Source organism: Leptonychotes weddellii, chromosome 1, assembly GCF_054177405.1.
Source record: "Leptonychotes weddellii isolate Sample4059 chromosome 1, ASM5417740v2, whole genome shotgun sequence".
NCBI lineage: Eukaryota > Metazoa > Chordata > Mammalia > Carnivora > Phocidae > Leptonychotes > Leptonychotes weddellii.
In genome coordinates, this window is record NC_138369.1 from 129,124,542 (window position 1) to 129,151,168 (window position 26,627).

Sequence of the window (26,627 nt, forward strand, 5' to 3'; positions counted from 1 at the left end):
GAGAAAGGCGGACCCTCCTACACTGTTGGTGGGAATGCAAGCTGGTGCAGCCACTCTGGAAAACAGTATGCAGGTTCCTCAAAAAGTTGAAAATAGAGCTACCATACGACCCAGCAATTGCAATACTGGGTATTTACCCCAAAGATACAAATGTCCGAAGGGGTACATGCACCCCAATGTTTATAGTAGCAATGTCCACAATAGCCAACTATGGAAAGAGCCTAGAAGTCCATCAACAGATGAATAGATAAAGAAGATGTGGTATACAATGGAATATTATGCAGCCTTCAAAAACATGAAATCTTGCCATTTGCAACAACGTGGATAGAACTAGAGGATATTATGCTAAGCGAAATACATCAATCAGAGAAGGATCTCACTGATATGAGGAATTTGAGAAACAAGACAGACGATCATAGGGGAAGGGAGGGAAAAATGAAATAAGATGAAACCAGAGAGAGAGACAAACCATAAGAGACTCTTAATCTCAGGAAACAAACTGAGAGTTGCTGGAGTGGAGGGGGGTAGGAGGGATAGGGTAACTGCGTGATGGACAATGGGGAGGGTATGTTCTGTGGTGAGCACTGTGAATTGTTTAAGACTGATGAATCACAGACCTGTACCCCTGAAACAAGTAATACATTATATGTTAATAAAAAAACAAATATACAATACAGTATTGTTAAATATAGTCACCCGTGCCGTACATTACATCCCCAATATTTATCTTATTACTGGAAGTTTGTACCTTTGGACCACCTTCATCCATTTCCCTCATTCCCCACACCCCCACCTCTAGCAACCACCAATGAATCTGTTCTGTTTCTATGAGTTTGACTTTTTTAGACTCCACATATAAGTGAGAGCATACAGTATTTGTCTTTCTCTGACTGACTTATTTCACTTAACATAATGCCCTCGAGGTCTATCCATGTCGTCACAAATGGCAGGATTCCCTTTTTAGGGCTGAATAATATTCCTCTGTGTGTGTGCATGTGTGTGTGTGTGTGTGTGTGTGTGTGTATCACATTTTCTTTATCCATTCATCTATCAATGGATACTAAGGTTGTTTCTATGCCTTGGCTATTATAAATAATGCTGCAGTGAACACCGGGGTACAGATATCTCTTCAGCATCCGTTTTTGTTTCCTTTCAATATATACCCAGAAGTAAAATTGCTGGATCATATGTATTTCTATTTTTAATTTTTGAGGAATCTCCATACTGTTTTCTACAATGGCTGCACCACCGTATTCCCAACAAAAGTGCACAAGGGTTCCCTTTTCTCTACATTCTCATCAACACTTGTTATCGCTCTTCTTTTTGATGACAGCCCTTCTAACAGGTGTGAGGTGATAACTCATTGCAGTTTTGATTTGTATTTCCCTGATGATTAATGATGCTGAGCACCTCTCCATGTACTTGTTGGCCACTGCCCTATTCTATTTCCATACCAGTCCTTAGAGATATCTCAAGATAATTAAGATGCACACAGGACTTAGATGGCCATTAAAATGCCATTTATTGTTATATTGTGAGAAACTGCCATCACAGAGGCCAATTGACCACCAACTTTTGCTTCAGTGATTCTCCATCTCCAATGCTTCCTTAGGGTTAATCTGGCCTGTTCAGACTGACACAGTTTTCACATTCCAACAGGTTACAATCAAGTCTTGCAGGCCTGAGAGCAGTTTGCTTACTAAAGTAACTTTGCATATCTATGTTCTGATTTATTCTTTTTAAAAAATTTTTTATTTAAACTCAATTTAGTTAACATATACTGTATTCTTAGTTTCAGGGCAGAATTTAGTGATTCATCAGTTGCCTATAACACCCAGTGCTCATTACATCACCCAGTTACCTGATTCCCCAACCCCCTCCCCTCCAGCCACCCTCAGTTTGTTTCCTAGAGTTCAGCATCTCTTATGGTTTGCCTCCCTCTCTGTTTTCATCTTATTTTATTTTTCCTTCCCTTCCCAATGATCCTCTATTTTGTTTCTTAAATTCCACATATGAGTGAAATTATAAGGTATTTGTCTTTCTCTGACTTATTTCGCTTAGCATAATACCCTCTAGTTCTAGTCATGTCATTGCAAATGGCAAGATTTCATTCTTTTTGATGGCTGAGCAATATTTCTGATTTATTCTTGATCTTACAAGCTTAACTGTCAAAGAACATCATGATAAATTCTGAAGCAGACACCAAGTGCCCCATCATCCTACTAGGCTGTGATTCCAAAATTATATAGAGAGTACTGAAATCCTAGAAACCTGAGCATTCAGATCTACTACCAACTTCTAGACAAAGTTAAGGAACTTTCCTTCCCCACACTATAGTGTCCCTAAGACACCAAAGCTACAAAAGAATGTGGCTCTTATTCTATGACATACCAAATCATTTATATTTGGTATATGCTTAAAGAAAAGTAAGCTTTTAAAATTTTTGATTTACATAGCTAGTCTATTTATTGTCTTTACCTTTTGAGGATCCTTTATGCTAATGATAGAGTTACCACTTTCAGAGAGTTGAAATGCTAAATTCAACTGAAGCCCATACACAGTGGTTGGATTAATCTATTCATACCTGAATCTTAGATGCAAGTAAACAGATCACCATGAGAAATCAAATATGCCCCTGCGTTCTTGAACCACATTTTCAGCAAGGAAGGTCATTCTTTCTTGGGTTAAACCTGTTTGGTAATAATTATTTGAATAGTATCATCTTGGATTCATATGTAACCTTTATCTGGGCAAAAGTAAGGTCTTTGAAGTATATTAGGTTCAAAGTAGTCCTTTGCAGAGCCACTTCTGCAAGTACACTGAGTGCTCTCCCTTAATCACCATAAATATTCTTTCATTCAAGTCTTTCTAAGCATCTCACCCTGTGCCAAGGAAGAACCAGGCCTGAGTGGCAAGGGACAGCATAATCCATCACTAGCTGAATCACTTTCATCAACAACCTCAGAATAAAGTCCTACGTATTTTCTTTTGGGAGGATTTTGACTTCATTTGTCCTTTAAAGAGAAACAGAAATTGCTTAAGCAACTCAAATAAGCTTATTCAAGGAAAAAGTTTTCCTAAATGCCAGCTCAGTCTTAAGCTTGCCAAGTCACAATCAGAAGTTAACACTCAAGGGGCCAGCATTACCCTGATACTAAAACCAGATACACTACAAAAAAAAGAACTACAAGCCAATATCTCTGATGAGCATGGATACAAAACTCCTTAACAAAATATTAGCAGACCAAGAGCAATGATATATTACAATAATCATTCACTATGATCAAGCGAGATTTATTTTTGGGATACAAGGGGGTTCAATATTCACAAATCAATCAGTGTGATACACCACATCAACAAGAGAAAGAATTAAAAAATTACATGATCATTTCAATAGATGCAGAAAAAGCATTTGACAAAGTACAACACCCATTCATTATAAAAACCCTCAACAAAGTAGGTTTAGAGGGAACATATCTCAACATAATAAAGGTCATATATGAAAAACCCACAATGAACATCATACTTAGTGTAGAGTTTTTCCCCTAAGATCAGGAACAAAACAAGATGTCCACTCTCATTGCTTCTATTCATAGTACTGCAAGTCCTGGCCACAGAAATCAGACAACAAAAAGAAATAAAAGGCATCCAAATTGGTTCTTTATTTGCAGATGACATGATACTATTTATAGAAAACCCTTAAAGATTCCACCAAAATACTATTAGAAGTGATAAATGAATTCAGTAAGATCACAGGATACAAAATCAATATACAGAAATTCATTGCATTTCTATACACTAATAATGAAGTAGCAGGAAGAGAAATTAAGAAAACAATCCTATTTATAATTACAACAAAATAATAAAATACGTAGGAATAAACTTAATCAAGTAGGTGAAAGACGTGTATTCTGAAAACTATAAAACATTGATGAAAGAAATTGAAGACAACACAAACAAACGGAAAGACATTCCATGCTCATGGATTGGAAGAACAACTACTGTTAAAATGTCCATACTACCCAGAGCATCTACAAATTTAATGCAATCCCTAGCAAAGTATAAACAGCATTCTTCACAGAACTAAAACAAATAATCCTAAAAATTGCATGGAAACACAAAAGACCCCAAAGCAATCTTGAAAAAGAAGAACAAAACTGGAAGTACCACAATCCCAGATTTCAAGATATACTACAAAGCTGCAGTAATCAAAACAATACGGTACAGGCACAAAAACAGAATAATAGCCCAGAAATAAACCCACGATTATATGGTCAATTAATCTTTGACAAAGGAGGCAAGAAGATGTAATTGGAAAAAGTCTCTTCAAACAATGGTGTTGTGAAAACTGGACAGCTACATGAAATAGAATGAAACTAGACCACTTTACATACACACAAAATAAACTCAAAATGGATTAAGGACCTAAATGTGAGACCTGAAACCATAAAAATCCTAGAAGAGAGCACAGGCAGTAATTCTCTGACATCAGCTGTAGCAATATTTTTTCTAAATATGTATCCTGAGGCAAGGGAAACAAAAGCAAAAATAAACTATTGGGACTACATCAAAATAAAAAGCTTCTGCACAGCAAAGGAAACCATCAACAGAACTAAAAGACAATCTATAGAATGGGAGACAATATTCACAAATGACATATCTGATAAAGGGTTAGTATCCAAAATATATAAAGAACTTACAAAATTCAACATCAAAAAAATAAATGATCCAATTAAAAAATGGGCACAAGACATGAACATTTCTCCAAAGAAGACATACAGACGGCCAACAGACACATGAAAAGATGGTCAACATGACTCATCATGTGGGAAATGCAAATCAAAACCCCAATGAGATACTATTCTACACCTGCCAGAATGGCTAAAATCAAAAATACAAGAAACAACAAGTGTTGGTGAAGGTGTGGAAGAAAAAGGAACCCTCTTGCACTGTTGGTAGGAACGAAAAGTAGTGCAGCCACTGTGGAAAACAGTATGGAGGTTCCTCAAAAAATTAAAAATAGAATTACCATATGATCCAGTAATTCCACTACCCATATTCTTTGGGTAATATGAAAACACTAATTTGAAAAGATATATGCAACCCTATGTTTATTGCAGCATTATCTACAATAACCAAATTATGGAAGCAGCCCAAGTGTCCATTGACAGATGAATGGATAAAGAAGATGTGGTTATATACACACACAATGGAATATTACTTAGCCATACAAAAAAATAAAATCTTGCCATTTGTGATAACATGGATGGATCTAGAGAGTATAACACTAAGTGAAATAAGTCAGGCAGAGAAAGACAAATACCACATGATTTCACTCGTATGTGGAATCTGAGAAACAAAACAAACAACGACAAAAAGAGACAAATCAAAAAAACAGACTCTTAACTGAGAACAAACTAATGGTTACCAGAGGGGAGGTGAGTGGAGGGAATGGGTGAAATAGGTGAAGGGGATTAAGAATGCACTTATCATGATGAGCACTGAGTAACATATAGTGTTCAATCACTATATTGTATTCCTGAAACTAATATAACACTGTATGTTAACTACACTGGAATTTTTAAAAAAAAAAAGTGATACTCAAGGTGAAAACAGAAAAGTTACAAGCAAACGTTATTTATGTATTTTTTATTTCAGAGAGAGAAAGAGAGTGCATGCACATGCAAGGGGAGGGGAGGTACAGAGGGAGAGGGAGAGAGAATCCTAAGCAGGCTCTACACCCAGCGTAGAGTTGGTGTGGGGCTGGATATCATGACCCTAAGATCATGACCTGAGCCAAAATCAAGAGTTGGACGCTTAACCAACCGAGCCACCCAGGTGCTACACAAATATTATTTTTTTTAAACAGTGCTATGCCCCAGGTGATATATGGAAGTGTCTAATCACTATATTGTACACCTGAAACTAATATTACACTATGTAACTGGAATTTAAATAAAAACATAAAAAATAAATAAAATAAAAGATGCTATGCCATATAACTAACACATAATCACTAAAAATAAGTGAAATATATGACAAATAATAAATACATAATAAGCAATTATAAAGTGAGAGTCAATCCAAGAAACACATATTAGCATATCTTGGATCGCCAGTGCCCTTTTTAGGAAGGACAAGGAAATGGCTTCAACTCATTGGCATACCCCCTCCACAGTGTGCCATTTATCTGCAATGAACTGTGGTATCTACCTGAAATTAAGACTGAAGGTCAGGTTGTCCCAAGTCAGATTATGATTTGATCTCTGAAATGTGAAGGTATGTGATACCTAAATGATGGAATATCATGAAACCATTAAAATCTTTGATTAGGAAAAGTTTCCAAGGTTAATGATATATTAAAGTACAAAAGGCAGAATATAAAATTGTATTTATAATCTCAACATAAAAATACTGAGAGAAATGGAGATATGTAATAATGGTTACCTCTGGTTCTGTGAGGGAAATATAGAGGAGAGAAACTATTTAGCCCTTCCTTTTTTCAAGTTTTTTTTTATTTTTAAAGATTTTATTTATTTATTTGTCAGAGAGAGAGAGGGCACACACAAGCAGGCAGAGTGGCAGGCAAAGGGAGAAGCAGGCTCCCCGCCAAGCATGGAGCCTGATACAGGACTCAATCCCAGGACCCTGGGATCATGACCTGAGCTGAAGGCAGATGCTCAACCGACTGAGCCACCCAGGCATCCCTGTTTAGCCCTTCCTAAACAGTTCTAGCAATTAATGAAAGATGAAGAATCTGAACAAAGTTAGCAAACAAGAGGCTGGAAAGTACCATCAAGGATTTTTTAAATCCCAAAGTGTCAAGGGCATCTTATGCTGAAAGATTGTGGTCACGTAAACACCTGGGACTTTTAATACCAAAAAGCACTCCCTGAAAAGAAGTGATAGGTTCCTTCTTTAAAGTGGAGGAAAACATAGTTAAGTGAAATAATTATTGGTAACATTTAAGTAACAAGAGAGTACCACATTTAATTTGTTTAATTTTCTTCTTATCTGGCTCCATATTTTCTGGTTCTAATTATATAGTATTTAACTAATAAAGTATGCAGTTAAATATTTATGATGTTTTTAAGTAAATAATGCTTATAGGAAAAACATGCTTGACTTTACTATAGTCTCTCAGCTCCGGGGCACCTAGGAGAACCTAACCATTGGCTAGTCCCATCTCTTTAATGGCTGACAGCAGAATCTTAATGTCTGGGGGCGAATAAGTAGTACTCCTAGGCATGCCTGTAACTTCAAATATATTCAACAAATGCCTCACCAATCACACTACATTTGAATGATATCAAATTTACTGAATTTCAACAATGAGCAGATTTACCAAAAGGAAAATCCCTTATGTCAGAAACCTAACCCCGATGATGTACAAACTCCTTGGTATGGAGTTCAAAAAGTCACCATCATGTAGCCCCAATCTAAATACCAACTTTCCCGCTCAGTACTCCGCAATTTGAAAATAGTCTCTCTTCCGGGGCACCTGGGTGGCTCAGTCGTTGAGCGGCTGCCTTTGGCTCAGGTCATGATCCCAGGGTCCTGGGATCGAGCCCCGCATCGGGCTCCCTGCTCGGCAGGAAGCCTGCTTCTCCCTCTCCCATTCCCCCTGCTTGTGTTCCCTCTCTCGCTATGTCTCTCTCTGTAATATAAATAAATAAAATCTTTAGAAAAAAAAAAAAGAAAATAGTCTCTCTCCCTACCACACTCTATTATAAACATGACAACCTCATACCTACTTCCATGGTTTTATTTATGCAGACATTTCCACTTAGAACGCTTCTTGTCTCATTCAGGGATTCAGGTTCAGCTCTAGTTCAACGTTCTTCTAAGAAGTTCTAAATAATCTGACCAGCTATAACTCCTTTGTTAGAAACCCCATAATATGTGCTGTCAATATACCATTCCTCCTGATGATCCTTTAAAAAAATTGCTATTTATTATTGTATTTTATGTGGTTTGTTTCCTTAAGGACAGAGACTGTGTCTTTTCTATTTCTTATGTGCTGTGATAAGAAGGAGAGAGAAAATGACATGCAGCAGAAAGAGAACAAGGTTCATAATCAGGCCAACCTGAATTTGAATCCTAGCTCTCCACAAACTAGCTATGCATCCTTGGGTAAGCCATTTAAATTCTTTAAGCTTCAGTTCTCTCAGTGTAATTGATAATCTATAGAAAGCACCATCAAAGGGTAGATAATGACATTCCTTCTCTTTTCTCTGTCCTTTTCCCTCTTTGAATTTCCATTGCACAAATATAATAACTCCAACTACATCATAAGGGGTACCTGAATAAAGCCTTCTTACCCATTCCGCCTCAGAGAAAAATCTGCCAAAAACTATCTAGGATTGGACAGTCTGCAACACAAATTAAGACTTGTCACTGTGCTCTGCATCTAAAGAATATCTCAACTGATTTTATTTTTTTTTAAGATTTTATTTATTTATTTGACACAGAGAGAGATAGCGAGAGCAGGAACACAAGCAGGGGGAGTGGGAAAGGGAGAAGCAGACTTCCCGCCCAGCAGGGAGCCCGATGTGGGACTTGATCCCAGGACCCTGGGATCATGACCTGAGCTGAAGGCAGATGCTTAACGACTGAGCCACCCAGGTGCCCCATCTCAACTGATTTTAAACCAGGGTCAAATTGCCTCTTAGTAAGCACAGATTCCAAGGCCTTATCATGCTCAGGGTACTCTAGCAGCAAAGCTAGGAAGACTTCCTCAGATTTGGAGATACCTTGTATATAAGAGAGACTCATATCTGCTTACTTAATGGGATGGTAGAAACATAGAAGGTTTTATTGCAAAGCAATAAGGTTAATTTCCTGAGTCACTGAAGAAAGCCAATCTCACTACCTGACAGTCACATCTTACGTTGTCTGGGTAGCAGAATGCTTTACAAGCAAGGTAAAGGAGGCACACACCATCCCTTCAAGAGCAAAGGCACAGGAGGAAAGACAATGCTTCAGTTGCCTCCAGTTTTAGGGATACTATTTTAAAGTAAAAGCTAATCATCATTACAACTAAAACTAGATTATCTTAAATATTGCCAAAGCAAAAGAACATTATAAAAAATCATTTTTAAAAGATGACAGAATTAAGATAAAACAGATATGAAATAAAAATAAAAGTCAATGAAATAAACTCAATTATTTAAAACAAAACAGCCAGGGTGCCTGGGTGGCTCAGTTGGTTAAGCAACTGCCTTCAGCTCAGGTCATGATCCCAGAGTCCTGGGATCAAGTCCCGCATTCTGGCTCCCAGCTCATCAGGGAGCCTGCCTCTCCTTCTGACCCTCTCCCCTCTCATGCTGTTTTTCTCTCTCTCTCTCTCTCTCAAATAAATAAATAAAATCTTTAAGAAATAAAAAATAATAAAATAAAACAGTCAATCAAGCAAAAAGGTAAGCAGAAATTATGATATTACATCAAGGTTGCATTCAAGGCAAGAATCATTTAAAAAGACAAAGAAGCCATAATGAAGATGTAGCTCTCACTAATTTTATGTATCTAATAACATGGCCTCAAAATATATAAAACAAGTCCTGGGTGGCTCAGTCAGTAAAGCGGCCGACTCTTGATTTCGACTCAGGTCATGATCTCAGGGTCATGATATCCAGCCCCAAGTTGGGTTCTACGCTCAGCAAGGAGTCGACTTGAGATTCTCTCTCTCCCCCTCTGCCCCTCCCAATCCTGTGCACTCACACACTCTCTCTCTCTAAAATAAATAAATCTTAGATATATATACTATATACGTATATTTACATAATATATGTTTTTTTATATATAAAACAAAACATACACATGAAACAAAAAATGCAGAAAATATAAAAAGAAAATTGAGGGACACCTGGCTGGCTCAGTCGGTGGAGCATGAGATTCTTGATCTCAGGGTTGTGGGTTCAAGTCCCACCTTGGATATAGAGATTACTTAAAAATAAAATCTTAAAAAAATGAAAAATGAAAATAAAAAAGAAAAAACAAAGGTAACGGGAGATTAATTTTCAGATCATGAAAACCAAAAGTGAAAGAGTGATTAGAAGAGCTGAATAATATTATATATAATAAGTTGTTCTTTAAATCTAGAAAGCTACATCCTGAAGAACACTTCTTTTTTAAGCATAGGACATTCACAAAAACTAGCCTTGTACTAAGGTACACACAATAAAAAAAGTCTCCAAAGTCCTCCAAATCAGAAGAAGTACAAGCATATTTTCTGGCCAGAAAGCAATTAAGACAGTGAGCAAATAACAAAAGTAGAACAAATAGGAAAAAAAAAAAACTTAAAAAATTTAAAACTCTCAAAGGACTCTTGAAGAGGCAAAAATAAAGTCATGGCATTGAAGGGGGTGGAGAGGGAATGACATTATGGCTCTTAATGCTTTCTTCGCAAAAGCATCCAAGTGAGAAAGCTCATAGGGAGACTGTCTTAGAATCTTTTAGAAATTATGGGATTCTGCTATTTTCTAGTAAAAAAAAAAATCAATCATCTCTTTACTCCTACTATCTAGCAGGATTTCTGTGAATTTCATGGCCCCATAAATTTTGAGAAGTTTGTCAAGTCCCTATTTAGTTACTAATAATTTATGATTTCCTTTAATAATCTTCTCTCCTCTCAATCAAGTGTGGGTTAAACTTCAAGTGAGCCTGATGCAAAGGAACTAAAAACATGTAAGCATGACCTAGTTGTTTCTGAAAAACTCAGAATTAAATCTATAACAGCACTGTTCAATTCAACTTTCTATGATGCTGGAAATGTTCTATATGTGTGCTGTCCATTATGGCAGCCACTAGCCCCAGTAGCCATTAAGCACTTGAAATCTGGTTAGTGTGACTAAAGAACTGAAATTTTAAATTTTATCTAATTTTAATTAATTTAAACTTAAATCGCCACATGTGGCTAGTAGCTATTATGTTGGACAGAGCTGGTCTATAACCACTCAGGTAGGTTGGTAAAATTTAGGGAGGAAAGATTACAAAACACACACAAAAAGACTTCATTTAATAAAAGAAGTGATAAAGCAGCTATAAAAAACAGAACAGGGGTGCCAAGGTGGTGCAGTCAGTTAACCAGCCGACTCCTGTTTTTGGCTCAGGTCATGATCTCAGGGTTCTGGGATCAAGCCCCGTGTCAGCCTCCGCACTTAGCGTGGCGTCTGCTTCAGGATTCTCTTTCTCCCTTTGCCCCTCCCCCAGCCTGCTTGTGCTCTCTCTCTATAAAATAAATGCATAAATCTTTAAAAAAAAAAAAAGGAGAACAGCTGTGGGGAGGATAGATACTGGGAAAAGCTTCAGCTTAGGGTCCCTGCTGTCTGCTGATAGGCCTCTCTTTCCTGGGTTCTGACAATAGCATTCCCCCCTCACAAAGCTTCAAGAGTATGTTGCGGGGTGAGGGGGCAATGGGCAATGAGGGTAGGTGTACTAACAACTGGATTAGCAGTATGGATTGCTCAAATATTATTTGATCCTCCTGCTTTACGACTAGTTCTATATAAACTGTCAACCCCTACCTTGGTCAAAGAAAAAAGAGAAAGAAAAGGAAGAAAATAGAAAATGAAGATAAATGTAAAAAAGTGAAAATGAATAGGGAGAAAGGGAAAAAAGAGGCCCTTCCAAAGGCAACAGTACCACTGGCACCTGCCCAACTATAAGAGGCATGACCAAACTGTTAAGGTCTCCATTCCTTGAATAAATACTCACTGAATGTCGTTTATGTTAGGCACTGGGCTTATGGTGGTTAAAGAGGAAGAGTCCCCATCTCTCAAGGTATTCAGAATGAAATGGGGGAAATGGACACTTACATAACTATGCTATGCAGAGAGAAGTGTTACAAAGAGAGATGGAAAAGGGCAGGTCAGGGATGCCTTCTAAAGGAGCGTTATTTAAAAGATGACTAATAGCCTTCCAGGCGAAGGAGGAGGGACTGCAGGGAATGTGGAGAAGCAAGAATGAGAGTGGTGAGGAAGAACATGTAAGAGTGAGTGAATGCGGGCGCCTGGGTGGCTCAGTCGTTGGGCGTCTGCCTTCAGCTCAGGTCATGATCCCAGGGTCCTGGGACTGAGTCCCACATCGGGCTCCCTGTTTGGCAGGAAGCCTGCTTCTCCCTCTCCCACTCCCCCTGCTTGTGTTCCTGCTCTCGCTATCTCTCTCTGTCAAATAAATAAAATAAAATCTTTAAAAAAAAAAAAGAGTGAGTGAATGCCACGGTTTTGTAACCGGGAACTTCGTAGGGATTAAAGTACAGATTAAATGTCAGGGACGAGTTTTAACCATTTTCTACGTTTCTGTAAGAAAATACTAAACATTTCTGCACAAAATACTATAGTAACTTTGCTTAAGGTGGTGGCTATGTGGAGGCTGTTTGGAATGAGGGCCAAAGTTCAGACTGGAAGGTCAGTTAGGAGGCTACTGAGATAGTCCACAATGAGAGATAATAAGGGCCCTCAATGAATTTATTGTTTATATGTGCCCAGAATTCATGTCCCTTTCTTTTGGGAACAGAACTCTCCTTTTCCACAGGGGAATCACCCCTCTGCCAATTACTCTGGTCCATGAAGTTCCAAGAAAGTATACCCTTGCCTCAAGATCCAGGGTTGGGCACGTAATTTAGGCCTGACGGAACAGCATATCCCATACCCTCATTATAAGAAGGGGAACATAACTCAGGTCAATCCAAAAATAGCCAGCCTCCGAATTTTTGCTTTTGTTATACCTATTAGGATTGCTTTGTTTTGTTTTGGTTAGGATTGCTTAGGGCTATCCTGTAGAAAAGTCTGCCTGAGACTGAAGTCAACACACAGGGAAGAGGAGCCCATGGATAGGGACAAATTCTTGGTTAAGTACCTACAACTGGCCATGCCTGAAGCAATACTACTCCCTGGATTTTTTAGTAATATAAGCAAATATATTTGGAAATGGAGAAAAAAATAAAGCTTCCAGAGAAAAATCAGGAACAAAATTCACAGAACCTGGAAACTGCCTGGATATGGGAAATGAAGAGGAAAGTATCAAATTTCACCTTGAGGCTTCTGGGTTTGCTGAGTGAAAAATGCTATTAACTGAGATAGAGAACAGAAGATGAAAAGGTTTTAACCAATGGACTGAGCTCAGTTTGGAAACACTAAGAAGTATTTTAATACTTGAATTTTGACTCTTTCTGCATCACTGCACCAGGAAAACTGCATATAGCTGGGTTCCAAGTTCAGACTGCATACCCCAAGGCAGTCTAGGGTGGCAGAGCAATGCTAGAAGAACCATTCCTTTCATTGTTTAGTAGTTTCACCAGACAACCTCCAAACAACTGGCACTTACTACCCAACTAAAGAAAGAGAAGCATTATGCCTAAGCAGTATATATAGCATTTTGCTAGAGTGATGACTAGCTAGATGAAAATTAAGGGAACCGATGAAATAACTACACTCCAAGGATAAAGTGAAAAGCTAGGCTAACACCTCCCTCCTCAGTGTGCTGAACTCACAGGAGGCATGGAAGGAGGAAGAACAAGCTGTACAATTGAGAACAGCAACCAGAAAAGCACATACCCATCTTATTTCAAGAAAATGGGAGGAGACAGCAAGTAGACATTTTTTGCACTTAGCACATACCAGGCACTCCATGAAGAGTTTCATGCACATTGTCTTATCAAAACCTCACAAGTTACCAGTCAGGAAGGCATTATTTTTTCCACTCAGATGGATGCGGCAAATTAAGTAGTAGAATTAGGATTCAAATGCAGGTCTATCTGGTTATAGAGCTTATGCACGTTTCACTACATCAACCACTTTCAGAAAATATACTGATAAGTTTATCCTTTATATATAAAAATGATGCCATCTCCAGATGCCTGGGTAGTTCAGTCAGTTAAGTATCTGACTCCTGATTTCAGCTCAGGTCATGATATCAGGGTCATGGGACTGAGCCCCGCATTGGGTTCCGTGCTCAGCACAGTTTGCTTGTCCCTCTCCCTCTGCTCCTCCCTGCTCATGCTCTCTCTCACTCTCTCAAATAAGTAAATAAAATCTTTTAAAAAAATGATGCCATTTCATCATGAAGATTTTTTTCTGAATTGGGTATTTTATTGACCATAGAAAGTTAGGTTAGCAATGACCCAGCCACAATGCATCAATTCTCAGGCACAGGTATGTATATGCCAGTTGTCTGTTTGGAGCTAAGGAGGCCTTTGGTGCCATGAAGCCTCATTAAACAACACATTCTGAGTTAACCAGCCACCAACAAAGAGCAGGCTATAGCAACAATACCAGTGCCCTTGTGGGGATAGTCCCACTGCAGAAATTAAATTTTGACTAGAGCTGCTTGGTTAAGAGGCAAGCATTAGAGGGGCACCTGAGTGGCTCAGTCGGTTGAGCGACCAACTCGGGTTGTGATTGAGCCTAGTGTTGGGCTTCACACTCGGCAAGGAATCTGCTTGGGATTCCCTCCCTCTCCCTCTGCCCCTCCCCCTGCTCACGCGCACGCTCTCTTCTCTCTGGTGAATAAACAAATCTTTAAAAAAAAAAAAAAAGAGGCAAGCTTGGAAAAAATAATAGAAAAATATACCTGCAAAGGAGCTGTCCTACTGGCCTGAATGATAGGCAAAGAATGCTATAAAATTCATTATCTTATACATTTCTTTGTCCCAGTATATTAGCATGAGAGGCAACATAGAGTAAGTATTAAAAGTGCAGACTCTGAAGCCAAATTGCCTGGGCTTGAATCCCAGTTCCACCAGGATTCACTGTAGGAACTTGGCAAATTATTTATCCTGTTCATGTCTTAGCTTCCTCATCTATTAAATGGGGATAATAATAATAATACCTGTCGCATACAGTTGTCATGAGAAGTAAATAAATTAATACTTGTAAGGCTCCTAAGCAGTGCCTGGCATGTGATAAGTGTTTATTTAATAAATAACTAACCCAACTAGATGGGGAGGAAATGTGAGCTTGAATTTCCAACCCAGGCTCTCCCACGTGAACTGGTAAAGGAAAAGAAAAATGAACAAAAACCTGTTTAAGATTTATATGGGACTTTTCACATGAAGCATTTCACAGACATCTGGAGGAAGAATAAATAGCCAAATATACATAAGCAGAAACTGAAACATGGAAAAGGGAAGTAAGATGTTCAGTTTCACTGAACTCATCATTCACACATCTCAGGCACGAACCCAGTCTTGTCAGTCTACATTTTGTACAGCAGGCCACACGCTAACAGTGTACATAAAAGAAGAGTCAAACTTAAAAACAGCCAGGTCTTCACCTGGGCACAATATCTCATTCATTTCCCCCTGCTGATATTTTCTCACTGAAGCAAACCCTAAATATGCGAAGCACCTATACAGAGATTAAGTCACCATTTAGTCAAAGCAGTTTCTAAAATCCTAAACCCTCCATTTCTAAAGGGTATGAACTGGATGACAATAGTTGCATATAAATAAATGTGAAATTGCTTAATTGCATTGTGGGGAAGGAGAGAAGGGCTTGAAGATGAAAAGGAAATGACAGAGATCCTGCCACTCTGACAGAGGCACGCACACAATTTCTAGTTTCATTAGCAAGCCCCCTCCCCCACACCATGGGCCATTACAATCGTCCACTTTCATACACAGGCCCTCCTTCTCGTCTTCTTCCTCACATTCGTCCCCGCCTAAGCTTCTTTCCAGGCCAGTCATAATGCCTAACCTTTGCGCCCAGAAATTCTTACAACACCAACCTTCCTAATATTGATCCGACATGCTGTCACCTCCAAGTTTCACTTGGGCCATCAACCTTGAGCCCTACTCCTATCTATAGACTCCGGCCTGTAAAATCTCATCAAAGCACCTCTCAACAGCCACCTCCTCTCCTGCTCCCCCTGCCCTCAGCATATTCTACCCACACTCATTAAACCCGTTCCCTCGTCCGTCCTATCCACGCCCTGCCAGTCCCTCCTCTCACAATTTCTTCCCAAACAAGTCGCCCAAAGCAGTCGCCCTAAAGTCTATCATGCCCGACACTTCTCTCGGTGCTCTCCGAGCCCTCCCAACCCTCCCGGTGGTTCGGTGCATCCATCTGCCCCCGACTCCCCGGGCCCTTCCCACCCCACCTGCTCTCCTCTGGCAAGCGCTCCTCGCAGCCGCCCAGCTCCATTCCCGCGCCCTCTGGACGCATCCGGGGCTGCGACGTCGCCTCCTCTCTGAAGAGAGGCTTCCCTGCCGCTTCGTCCTTCAGGGCTCCCGAAGCCCCAGGGAACTGAGGAGGCACCCTCGGTGGGTGGGCTCTGGGTGATGCACTACACCCGGGTTGACAGCAGGCGCGGTGATTGCTGTCTCAGCTGCGGTTTCTAGCCCTGCCACCCCCCACTTCCGGCTCCAAGAACTACAACTCCCAGCAAGCACTTCGAAGACTCGGCCGCTCCCGGCATGCTCTGCCCTGTCCAATCCGAGGCCGCGCTCGCGGCGGATGAAGACCCTGGCTGCGTGCTCGCGGGCGTACACTAGGCGGGGAACGTCAACGTTAGTCTCTGGAATACGTAGGGGTGTGAAGCCTTGCAAGCTCCTGTCACGCTTCACACTTGGGGCCAGACGGGATCAGAAGTCTAGACTGGGGAATGACGCTGGTCTTGATCCAAGTACTGTTAACCGCACTTCTTCCTACCCTGGCTTAACACCTGTCGGTGATGTTTGAGGACATCAAGTATTTTAATGGAGAGCTCACAAACTGAAGAGCACAGGTTGCTTTGAGATCGCAAAGGAAAAGCAGGAGGGAAAGGCTTTTGGGGAAGGTTTTCTGGAGAACTGATGTCAGAGTAGAGTTTTTAAGGATAAGTATGAATTAGCCAGGAGAAGAGAAAGTGGAAACTGGCCTGGGTATAAGGAAGCATGCTGGTTTGGGAAGTACTGGTTCTGAGTAGTAATAAGAGCTGGAAGGACGTGGGGAACAGAGTGGTGTTGCTGAGCAGGCACCCTAAATCATGAAGTGTCGTTCTAGAGTTTGGGTTTTATCCTTAGAACAATTAGGAGCAAGTTAAGAATATGCAAATCAAGAAGTGATTTGACCAAACCTGCTTAGAAAACTACTTTTGACAATGTGGAAAGGGAATGAGGTATGTACCATGTTGGAGGTAAGAGTGGAAGAATGGATAGGAGAGGAGACTGAAAATCCCTATAGAGGCCAAGCAGGTAATGTCAATGAGTGAAGTGAGCTGGTTGTAGGAGAATGGCAGAAATTCTGAACTGGAAAGCTCATCCAAGAAGGAAGGTCTCACCTTTTTTATAACTGAATGTTGCAAATGGGCATATAGGCCTAGAATTGCGTTATACTCTGATTTTGCAATAGAAGCTGGAGTCTGCATTTTTAAGTACAATTTCTCATTTTTAAATACTGGTAACAATTTTTTTTATTGTAAACATTACACAGGCCAAAAAAAAAAAAAAAAAGTTTGTAGGCTAAATGTGCCTTTGGGTTACTAGTTTGCAAGTTCAGGCCTGAACTGGGGCAGTAGGGAACAAGGAGGTTGGGATTAGTGCAATGGTAAAGCAATAGAATCAATACTACTCTGTGAAGGGGATATCTAGGTTAGCTCCATGGAAAACTAGTTACTCTATTAAAAATAATATATAACTTCCAGGAATTTTCAAACCTGAGAAAACTTTTTTGTGAATTAAAAGTGAAGTGAGGGGTGCCTGGGTGGCTGAGTGGTTTGGCGGCTGCCTTCGGCCCAGGTCATGATCCCAGGGTCCTGGGATTGAGCCCCATGTTGGGCTCCCTGCTCCACAGGAAGCCCGCTTCTCCCTCTCCCACTCCGCCTGCTTATGGTGTCCTCTTTCGCTGTCTCTCTCTCAAATAAATAAATAAGATCATAAATAAATAAATACAAAATGAAGGAGCTTTTAAGTCCAAGTTATGATTTCCAACTTCCATTATATAAAAAATACTCTTTGTTCAAACTTTCTCGTATTTTCCTACTAAAGGGTTATACTTTTTTAGAAAGGGGCAGTGTTAATCACTGGGATTTTGCTTCTATTTCTACAAATGTATGAACTTCATTTTTGTCATACAGTATAATCCCAAGTTAATGCCACATGATCTTAGCATATTTACATGAAAATCCACTTTATCAGGAAATTCTAGAACTAAAATTGTAAAAAGTCTCAGAGAGTTGTGTAGTAAAAGTTCTGGGAAAAGTTACACCCAAGTCTGGGTTTACACATAATTAAAGCAGTCAGTTAATAAATGTGATAATAACCTACGTTAGCCCTGTTGTCCCCCTGTCCCATCCTTCTGCTTTCCCTCACCCCAGATGGCCATATCCTGAGTCCCTGCTTTATGATTATACTGCTTCCCTTTTTATAGTTTCTTTGTATTACTTTATATACCTAGAAATTATTTTTTAAATTTTTGTGTTTTAACTTTATAAAAAGGATATTGAGCTGTATTTATTCTTTGAGGCCTTAGTTTTTTTACTTAATATTACATTCATAAGATTTATTCACATTATCATATGTCACTGTAGTTCATTGATTTTGACTGCTATATAATAGTTAATTGTGTGAATACACCAGTTTATTCATGCCATCTTTCAGTGATAGGCATTTGGGTTGTTTCCAGGTTTTTGCTATTGTAAACAGTGCTGCTATTAATATTCTTTTACATGTGCCCTCTTGTATATAAACAAAGGTTTCTCTTGGGTACATACCTAGAAGTGGAATTGCTAGGTCTAGGTCATAGGGCTATTGTCTATTCTAGCTTTTGTTTTGAGTGGTGGGTTTGTAGGTGCACAGTTTTCAAAATAACGAGTTACGATGTCATAACTAATTATAATTAGTTACTTAAAATAACCAAAAAATTAAAATAATTAACTAACCAAATGAAAATGGGCCATGCATGGAAAATAATGAGAGTATGTCATGAACCAAGGATTGTGATTAATCCAATATTGCACTTCTGAGGCCCAAATGCAAAAACTGTCAAATATGCAAAAATATCTAGCATGAGGGTTCAATAAGTCACATAAAAGTAATGGCCTTACTTAGAACTGCTTGCTGAGGTAATATTTTAAAAGTAAAAAAACCTGAAGAAGTTTGTTTGATCTTTTTTTTTTATTCTTATGTTAATCCCCATACATTACATCATTAGTTTTAGATGAAGTGTTCCATGATTCATTGTTTGTGCATAACACCCAGTGCTCCATGCAGAATGTGCCCTCCTCAATACCCACCACCAGGCTAACCCATCCTCCCACCCTAAGTTTGTTTGATCTTGATCAATGTTTTTGTTTTCAAGATCACCAGGATGCTAGTTTTATACAAATAGTAATAGGTCCTAGAGTACCAATGGCAGAAAGCCAAATTCACTCAAGAATCAGTTATTCAAATAATGGATTTTTTTTTTAAAGATTTTATTTATTTATTTGAGAGAGAGAGAATGAGAGAGAGCACATGAGAGGGTGGAGGGTCAGAGGGAGAAACAGACTCCCCGCCGAGCAGGGAGCCTGATGCGGGACTCGATGCAGGGACTCCAGGATCATGACCTGAGCCGAAGGCAGTCGCTTAACCGACTGAGCCACCCAGGCGCCCCAAATAATGGATTTTTAAAGCTCATTACATTTACCAATTAGCCAAAATTTTGTTTTAAGTAGTCTGTTTTTTATTTTTTATATAAATTCAATTTAGTTAACATATACTGTATATTAGTTTCAGGGGTAGAATTTAGTGATTTATCGTTTGCATATAACACCCAGTGCTCATTATAAGTGCCCTCCTTAATGCCCACCACCCAATTACCCCATCCCCCACCCACCTCCCCTCCAGCAACCCTCAAGTTTGTTTCCTAGAGTTAAGCATCTCTTAAGGTTTGCCTCCCTCTCTGTTTTATCTTACTGTAAGAAGTAGGAAGTAGTCTTCTTAAATATATTCAACAAATATCAATTATAGTCATGAACATGTTTTTTTATTATATTCACTAAAATTACTCTTAGCAACATTTTTAAAAATATTCAAATTTTAAAAGCTAAGGAATGGCTGCCACTGGCCAAGTCAAAAACCATTTGAGCATCAACATGAGTTAATCCATGAAATATATACATATCTACAGTATTTTCAAAGGCAAGCACAGCCCTTACACTCTTTACCCCTTTGCTTTTCAAGAGAGAATTTTTGAACACAGGATGAGTCTGAATTTCTATGGAAACTTACATGCATATATAAGTAAGTATGCAAATAATAAATAAATAGGAAAGGGGGGAGGGAAAATTGTTTTCCACAGTAGAATGTTAACTAATGAATGTAGAGGAATAATAGACTTAGAAAATCACTATTTTGTAACCACCATTGTAATAATTGGTTCATGCAGGAATCATGAATGGATGCTAAAGCCATTAATGAAATTTGTTCTGAAACAATATTTATACAGTCTCAAACTATCTACCCACATATCATTTACTCATTAGAAATGGGAAAAAGAGGTACCTTTACAATAGAGAAATCTGGCAGACATAACCTTAATCAGGTGATCAAAGTTAAAATCACCCATAAGACAAAATGACATCATGTGCCTCCTAACGTTAAGTTCTGAGGACACAGCATCACTTACATAGTACTTGTGACAAAAGTGAATAACACGAATTTAATCACAGGCTAACAATAAGACAAAGTAAAATTGGAGGACAGTCTATATAACAACTGCCTTCAATCTTCAAAAATATAAATATCATAAAAAACTAAGAAAAGCTGACAAATTTTATCAGATTAAAGGAGAAAAAAGAGGCAGGACAAAGAAATGCAACATATGAGCCTGGATTGGATCCTAGATTGGAAAAAAAAAATGTTATAAAGGATAATTATTTATTAGGATAATTGGCAAAATTTAAATATAGACTGTACATCGGAGAATAGAATTGCATCAATGTTATATTTTCTGAATTTGATCAATTTTAGCATGATTATGTAAAAGAATATCCTTAGAGATATATTCTATATCCTGATGTCTGCAATTTACTCTGATTGTCCAACAACAACAAATAAGAATTACAGCCATCTGGGGGGCACTTGGGTGGCTCAGTTGGTTAAGTGTCTGCCTTCAGCGCGGGTCATGATTAGGGTCCTGGGATCGAGCCCCACATTGGGCTCCCCACTTAGCGGGGAGTCTACTTCTCCCTCTCCCTCTGCCCCTTCTCTTGCTGGTGCTCATTTTCTCTCTCTCTCAAATAATTAAATCTTAAAAAAAAAATAAAGAATTACAGCTATCTGTGTATCTGGATACCAATCTTCCTCCACTTACAATGGGGTTCCATCCAAATAAACCCATCATGAATTGAAAATATTAATTGAAATTGCATTAATTGAAATTGCACTCAATACACTTAACCTGGGGCACCTGGGTGGCTCAGTTGGTTAAGCGTCTGCCTTCAGCTCAGGTCATGATCTTGGAGTCCTGGGATCAAGCCTCACATCAGGCTGCCTGCTCAGCGGGGAGTCTGCTTCTCCCTCTGCCTCTTCCCTACCTGCTCATGCTCTCCCTCTCTCAAATAAATAAATAAAATCTTTAAAAAAATACACTTAACCTACTGAACATCATAGCTTAGCTTTAAACATGCTTAGAACACTTCCATAATTAGCCTACAGTTGATCAATCCTATAACACAAAGCCTATCTAATAATAAAGTGTTGACTATCTCATGTAATGTATTGAATAGTGAAAGTGAAAAACCGAATGGCTGTATGAGTACAGATTAGATGTAAATGTATCAGGTGTTTATCCACCAGGTCACCTGGCTGACAGGGAGCTGGGCTGGCTGTTGCTGCCCAGCACCATGAGAGAGTATCTACTGAGTATCACTAGCCTAGGAAAAGATCAAAATTTAGAATTCTTAGTTCAGTTTCAGCTGAATGTGTATCACTTTCATACCATCATAAAGTCAGAAAATTCTGTCAAACGGTAAGTTGGGGATTGTCTGTATAGAGAAAGCAAATGTGGCAAAACTTTAATAATTGGTGAATCTTGGTGAAGGGTATAGCTGTATTACACTATGTTTACAACATTTTTCTAGATTTTGAAAATAGGCAAGGATTTTAGTATGGTTTTGTTTTCTCATGACTGCATCCTAAAATCAATGTGATGAAAATTTTAGTGTTTCACATGGAAATTTCTTCTTTTATAATGATTAATTTTGAATATATTTTAAAGTTAATTTCTGTTTTTTTTCCAGAGTTTAGCATTTTAAAGAAGTCTTTGTCCAATTTTGCCAAAACACATTCACTGACTTTACCAAATTTACTGATTTACCAAAATACTTTTTTTTCCTTTTCTCTTCTTTAAATAAAGCTTAAATAAATTTTGCCAGGTCTTTATTGACTGGTTCTATTCTGTCTTCACAGCAACATTTCCACCCACTTTATTTAGTATTGGTTAATTTATTCAATTGTATGGGAAAGCTCATTGTCATCCATGGGTAATGCATACAAATTCAGAAATTAAGAAGTTACAATGAAATTTTTAAAAAATCTTATTTCCAGGGGCGCCTGGGTGGCTCGGATGGTTAAGGGTCTGCCTTCAGCTCAGGTCATGATCCCAGGGTGCTGGGATCGAGCCCCAAATCGGGCTCCTGGCTCAGCGGGGAGTCTACTTCTCCCTCTCCCTCTGCCTCTCCCCCTGCTCATGCTCTCTCTCTCTCTCTGTATCTCTGTGTCTCAAATAAATAAAATCTTTAAAAAATAAAAAAATAAAAATCTTATTTCTGGGCTAAGCAAATCCTTAACACATTTAAAGAATATTCAATATGTCGCTGTCTCAGCTCTCTGAAACTCTAGCTGAATAAACCTGAGCCAAGAGAATGGATCCTCTCCTGAGGGAAAGAGAAAGATGAGAGTCCAGCCATGGCTCTTGATCCCAGAACAAGGCGGCCAAGGGGCAAAGGGAGAAGAAGCATGGGGAAAAGAAAGAATGTCTAAAGACCCTATGACTCTGGAATCCTGGCTTTCCAGAAACTTCCTAGACCACCAAACTGTCTAGTACAAATCAAGGATATATTTTTTAAAGGAAACCATGATGTAAATAAGGAGAAACTGTGACTTACATAGATTTATGTAACTTTAGAAAATTCCACAACTAGTCATTCAGTGAATTGACTAGAATCCTTGGTTGACAGGATGCCTACCCTGCCCAGAGAAGACAAAGCCTAAGAAGGAGTGAACTAGAGATCCAACCCCTGAGTCCAGTAAGAATTCCACTTCAAGTTCCCCTGCCCACCCAGAGTAAGTTCTCTAGTCGGAGAAAACTGGTGGTCAGGGACGTGGAGACCAGTAATGCCTTCGGCTATGCCTACAACCCGGCCTGTCGGGTATCTGCTGTTCTGCTCTGCTGTATCACCGCCCTGTAGCAGTATCTTTCACAGAGTAGGAACTCAAACTCTGTTTGAACAAATAAATGAATGAATGAATCCCAAGATTAAAAAGCAGAAGTCTACAACAGTGAGAGGAGCTTAGAACGAAGGAAAACGGCAACACAAAGAGGAACACGAAGCTATAGCAAAGCAGCAGAAAAAGTTACTGCAGCAGAGACAGTGGCAAATGGGGTAGAACGAGAAGAACTGAGCAGCAAAGAGAAGAAAAACTGTACTGTGCATGCAAGTAGCTTAAGGGATTCAGGTATAATGATAATAGCTATACCTAATACATACTATACCTACAGGTGATAAAAATCATACCTAACTCCCTTAGTATACCAGCGTAATGTAATTTTTATAAATTTACAAAAGTACAAAAATCCTCTTCTGAAAAGCAAGAGTTGATACCAAAATCACAGACATTACAAGGAATGGAAACTACACATCAATATCACTCATGAGGGGTGCCCGAGTGGCTCAGTTGGTTGGGCGTCTGCCTTCGCCTCGGGTCATGATCCCAGGGTCCTGGGATTGAGCCCCGTGTCAGGCTCCCTGCTGAGCAGGGTGTCTGCTTCTCCCTCTCCCTCTGCTCCTCCGTCTCCCACTGCTTGTGCTCTCTCTCTCTCTCAAATAAATAAAATCTTTTTAAAAAATCACTCATGAAAAGAAAAACAATATCCTTGACAAAGCATTAGCAAACCAAATCCAACAATATATAAAAATGATAATACACCATGACCAAGTAGGTTTCTCCTAGAAATGCAAGGGTAGTTCAACATTTGAAAAAAAAATAAAAATTTTAAAACCCCATTTGGTCATCTCAATGGGTGCAGAAAAATACTAGATAAAATTTGACATTCACTCATGATGAAAACTCTCCGCAAGCCAGGAATAAAGGGAAACTTCTTCAACCTGACAAAGGGCATCTACCAAAAAATCTAACATAATAGTGAAAGATAATGCTTTCCCCCTGGGGTTTGTCATAAGGGAAAGATCTTCATTTCACGTCCCCTTTTAAATATGGTACTGGAGGGGCGCCTGGGTGGCTCAGTCAGTTAAGCAAATGGATCCTCTCCTGAGGGAAAGAGAAAGATGAGAGTCCAGCCATGGTTTTTGATCCCAGAACAAGGAGGGCAAAGGGAGAAGAAGCATGGGGAGAAGAAAGAATGCCTAAAGGCCCCATGACTCTGGAATCCTGGCTTTCCAGAACCTGAGCCTTAAGCTCAGGTCATGATCTCAGGGTCCTGGTACGGAGCCCTCATTGGGCTCCCTGCTCAGCAGGGAGCCTGCCTCTCCCTTCCCCCTGCTCAAGCTCTCTCTCTCAAATAAATAAATAAAATCTTAAAATAAATAAATAAATATGGTACTGGAGTCCCCAGGCAGTGTAATCAGGCAAGCAAAAGAATAAGTCATACAGATTGGAAACAATTAGGCTGAGTGAAGTAATCCAGGTTAAAAAAAGAGTATATACTGTATGATTCTACTTATATAAAATTCTAGAAAATGCAAATTAATCTGTATGATCAGTGGTTGCTTAAGTAGTGGTTGGGGAAAGGATTATAAAGGAGCATAGGAAAACTTTTGGGGATGATAGATATATTTATTATCCTCTTTATGGTGGTGTTTTTGCAGGTCTATACACCATATGCCCATATAAACTGCACACTTTAAATATGTGTCTTTTATTATCTATCAATTACACCTCAATAAAGCTGAAAAAAGGGGGACTTAGAAGAAATATCAAACTAATAAAAATAAGATAAGGAGTGAAACACATGAAGTGTGCTTACCTCTGAAGAGAATGGAGATCTCTATGCACATTTTGAGAAGAGAGCCACAACATGTTGATAGAAAGGTATGATGATGCCGGATTTAGCAAAAGTAAAAATATAAGACTCCCAGTTAAATTTGATTTTCAGATAAATAATGAATAATTGTTTAATATAAATATATCCTAAATATCGCATGCAACATCCTGTAGTAGAGAAATTGGCTATTTATTCATTGTTTATCTGAAATTCAAATGTAATCAATCTCGTATTTTATCTGGCAACTCTAGACATTGTCTTATGTATGCTGTACGAAATCAAGCCTCTAAAAAGGCAGTTACTTGAATTCCATGTTTATTCTGATTTAGATGAAGCTGCTGAACTACTGTACTCCAGACAATGTCTATATACTCAGTGTCCAGCGCAGTACTGTACTTATTCACAATACCTACTCAAAAAAAAAATTTTTTTTTTTTGCTGTATGAAGCTCTGCAAGCTGTATGAAGATAGGAGCTGAATCCATCTTTACTCATCATTTTATCCCCAGAGCCTATTACAATGTCTGGTGCTCAATGATTGTATAATTAAATGAATAACTGCCTCTCATGCCCCAGAAAATGCGGGGTTGACCTTTTAACTCCAGCCCTTGTGGCTGGCAGATCTACTTCTTAGACGAGCCCCAGTTCTGATTTCTCAGTTTGTCTTCTACTTCACTTTTGCTGTATGTGTCTCAAGTTGCTGTTTTGTTTTCTACTATTTTGTATGTGACTGACATATCCTTACACAATGTTTCTCATTTCCTCGTTTTTCCCTTTGGAATCTGGGTGACTACTCTGAGACTCAGACCCTCAGCCTTTGGGGAAATCTCAAAGTCTGAAATACAACAGCTAGGATTGCTTAATGAAACATTGGGGCATGTTCCTTTGAAGTTAAGGAGATTTGGAATCAAGCTTCAGTTTTGGGGAGAAGATCAGGATAAAAGGGAATCTTTATATATATTGGTGGTGGGTAGGATTTTATGTATTTGGGATTTTTCTTATCTGTCCTATGAATACCTGAAGTACAAAATGCATCCAAACTCTAAATGCATTACTTTTCTTCCATAACATTAAGAACTTAACCTAATGTTCTTTCCTGTAGATTACTCCCACAAATAAGCAGAGATTATAGAAATTATTTCTAGGGAGAGAATGATATTGTGAAGAAAAATGTTTCGTGTGTAGATTTTAGAACCATAAGAAATCCAAGAATAATTACATATGATGTATGTATTTAGTATAACTACTCCTTGTTTTGCAGATGAGTATGAGACCCAGACAGTCTCCCAAGTTCATACAGTGAATGACTGAAGTGAGTGAAAAAGGTACCACTCAGTAAAACCTAGGTCTCTCTCATACTTTTATCTCTATAACCCATTTTCCCTAGTTTTTAGTAGTCAGGGGAGGGTTGGTGGCTGTTGGGTGGAATAGTAATAAAATCAAG

At 38.9% G+C, this 26,627-nt stretch overlaps 1 protein-coding gene across 10 annotated transcripts in view; it reads right to left on the bottom strand.

Moving 5' to 3' along the window:
- Nucleotides 1-16,370, bottom strand: part of RUBCN (rubicon autophagy regulator) — a 63,780-nt gene extending 47,410 nt beyond the window's left edge. For 8 of the 10 annotated variants that reach the window (XM_081832289.1, XM_081832286.1, XM_081832259.1 and 5 more), the window contains exon 1: nt 16,099-16,370. In XM_081832289.1, the coding sequence (XP_081688415.1) occupies nt 16,099-16,163 (65 nt within the window). In that variant the 5' untranslated portion in view covers nt 16,164-16,370. The remainder of the gene's footprint in view (nt 1-16,098) is intronic. The other 2 variants (XM_081832295.1, XM_081832267.1) reach the window with 1 other exon arrangement.
- Between the last annotated feature and the right edge of the window lie 10,257 nt (nt 16,371-26,627).